Raw genomic sequence first — 2500 nt, 5'->3', positions numbered from 1 at the left:
CTCTCTGTCTCTCTACCTCTCTGTCTCTCTACCTCTCTGTCTCTCTACCTCTCTGTCTCTCTACCTCTCTCTCTGTGTCTCTCTCTGTCTCTCTCTCTCAATGTACATTAAGACTGACTATGAATTATGAAACTGAATTGAACACAGCTAAGCATTTTTAAGAATGTTTAAGCCATTGGTTAAAATGAAAAACAACACCACCAACAACAACAACAACAACAACACATTCATGCCTCACAAACAACACAGAGGAGGAAGCAGGAACGTTTCCTCTGTTGTGCTTTGATGTGTAGCCCGGGTTAGGATCCCCCAGACTTCCACACACACACACACACACACACACACACACACACACACACACACACACACACAGAGAGAGAGAGAGGGATGAGAGAGAGGGATAAGAGAGAGAGAGAGAGGGATGAGAATTCCCCTGAAGCCAACGGAGGGAAATGAGCCGAAGTTGTTCTCTCATCTTTCACTGAGGAGAAATAACTAGCCCGGCTTGTCTTTGAAGACAAAACACCGCATCTCTCTCTGCTCGCCTGCTTAGAAGCTCATTCACACACACTCTCTCTCCCTCTCTCTCCCTCTCTCTCCCTCTCTCGCTCCGTTTTTTCTTTTACTCTATTACCAATGAATTATTCATCTGTTTGCGAAGAGCAGTTCAAACAACACACATCCACTTTCCCGACCGGCGCTGACGCTTACCTGTGCGATCTCATACAGCAGTTTGTAGTGTTCCTCCCGTTTCTGCAAAGTGCACAAATTGCAGCCCATTCTCGTTGTCACGGAGACGGAGCGGTGCGGAGCGGCGCGCCGTGCGGTGAGTTTCCCGCGGGGCGGTTAGCGGTGAGCGGTTAGGCGGCGGAACACACACCCCGGTGCTGTCTCTCATCCGTGTATCCTTAGAAAGCCTCTCTCCCCCTCCTCACATACACAGAGCGGAAAGTACACGCACACACACACACACACACACCACTGACACACACACACACACACCTATAATGTCTCGTAGGCAGTGTGTGAATGAGTGTGTGGAGTGTGTCAGCAGTGGAGGACCGATTTCTCTCTCTCTCTCTCTCTCTTTCACTTTATCTTTTTCTCTTGTGGTCTCTCCCTCTCTTGTTACCCCACTTCTCTCCCTCTCTCTCTCACACACACTGTCAGAGCATTCACACACACTCAGGCTCGTGGTGAGACACACCCCCTCATCTGTCAGGCTCGCGCCACATGACTGTACCTACTCCAGATCATGAATAGTAACGACGCTCATTGGCTGCTCAGTAGAAGGGGGTGGAGCAGGGGAGGGGGGGTGATTCATATATAGTGCTGATACAAATACCAAACTGCCACTCTATACGGAGGCAGTGTGTGTGTGTGTGTGTGTGTGTGTGTGTGTGTGTGTGTGTGTGTGTGTGTGCGGGAAACCATTGTCTACATACAAACATACTATGTCTATATGACGTCTATACAAAGCCAGCCGAGACAATAATCTACAACACTTTAAACTTGACATACAGTTGTCCAATCCAATTTCCCATGTCTTTTAGGCCATTAACCAAGCTACAGACGCTACAGAAGCTACAGACGCCTATCTGACACACGACTGACAACCACATTTGGAACAGGATCAATCTAACTGTAACTCTATCAGACAGCCTCTGTTAGGGCAGGAGACGTGGCATTTAGTGTTTAGTGTGTGTGTGAGTAAAATAGATTTACAGTCAGAGAGGGATTAGAACTAAACAGACCCTCTCGTTGTGTGTGTATGTGTGTGTGTGTGTATGTGTGTGTGTGTGTGTGTGTGTGTGTGTGTGTGTGTGTGTGGGTGTGTGTGTGTGTGGGGGGGGGGGGGTTGGGTATGTGTCTGTGTGTGTGTGTGTGTTTCTGTGCGTGGGTGGGTGAGTGCATGTGTGCGTGCATGTGTGTGTGTGTGTGGGTGTGTGTGTGTATGTGTGTGTCTATGTGCGTGTGGGTGGGTGGGTGTGTGTGTGTGTGGGTGTGTGCGTGTGGGTGTGGGTGTGTGTGTGTCTGAGGGTATGTGTGTGTGTGTGTGTGTGAGGGTATGTGTGTGTGTGTGTGTGTGTGTGTGTGTGTGTGTGTGTGTGTGTGTGTGTGCGGTGTCTGTGCGTGGGTGGGTGAGTGCATGTGTATGTGTGTGTGTGTGTGTGTGTCTGTGTGTCTGTGCGTGGGTGGATGAGTGCACGTGTGTGTGTGTGTGTGTGTGTTGTGTGTGTGTGTGTGTGTGTGTTCCACAAGGACAATCTGGACACAGGAAGAGACACAGACCAGTATTGATTGCCATCAAATTAGCTTCCAGTCTAACTGCCCTCTCACTGTAGGTGAGGGGGGAAGGGGGACGGAGAGAGGAAGAGAGAGGGAGGGAGGGAGGAGGAAGGGGATGGAGAGTGAGAGAGAGAGAGAGAGAGAGAGGGAGGGAGGAAGGGGATGGAGAGAGTAAGAGAGAGAGGGAGGGAGGGAGGAAGGGGGATGGAGA

The 2500-nt window shown here is 50.1% G+C and overlaps 1 protein-coding gene across 1 annotated transcript in view; it reads right to left on the bottom strand.

The window, feature by feature from the left end:
- pdzrn4 (PDZ domain containing ring finger 4) overlaps nt 1-780 on the bottom strand; it is a gene marked incomplete at both ends in the record, with an annotated part of 38945 nt that extends 38165 nt beyond the window's left edge. Inside the window, one exon of the mRNA XM_083691817.1 lies at nt 712-780. Coding sequence (XP_083547943.1) covers nt 712-780 — 69 coding nt within the window. The remainder of the gene's footprint in view (nt 1-711) is intronic.
- Between the last annotated feature and the right edge of the window lie 1720 nt (nt 781-2500).

This window comes from Argentina silus (genome assembly GCF_951799395.1).
Source record: "Argentina silus genome assembly, chromosome: 20".
Taxonomy (NCBI): domain Eukaryota; kingdom Metazoa; phylum Chordata; class Actinopteri; order Argentiniformes; family Argentinidae; genus Argentina; species Argentina silus.
This window is presented reverse-complemented; position numbering and strand designations above follow the sequence as displayed.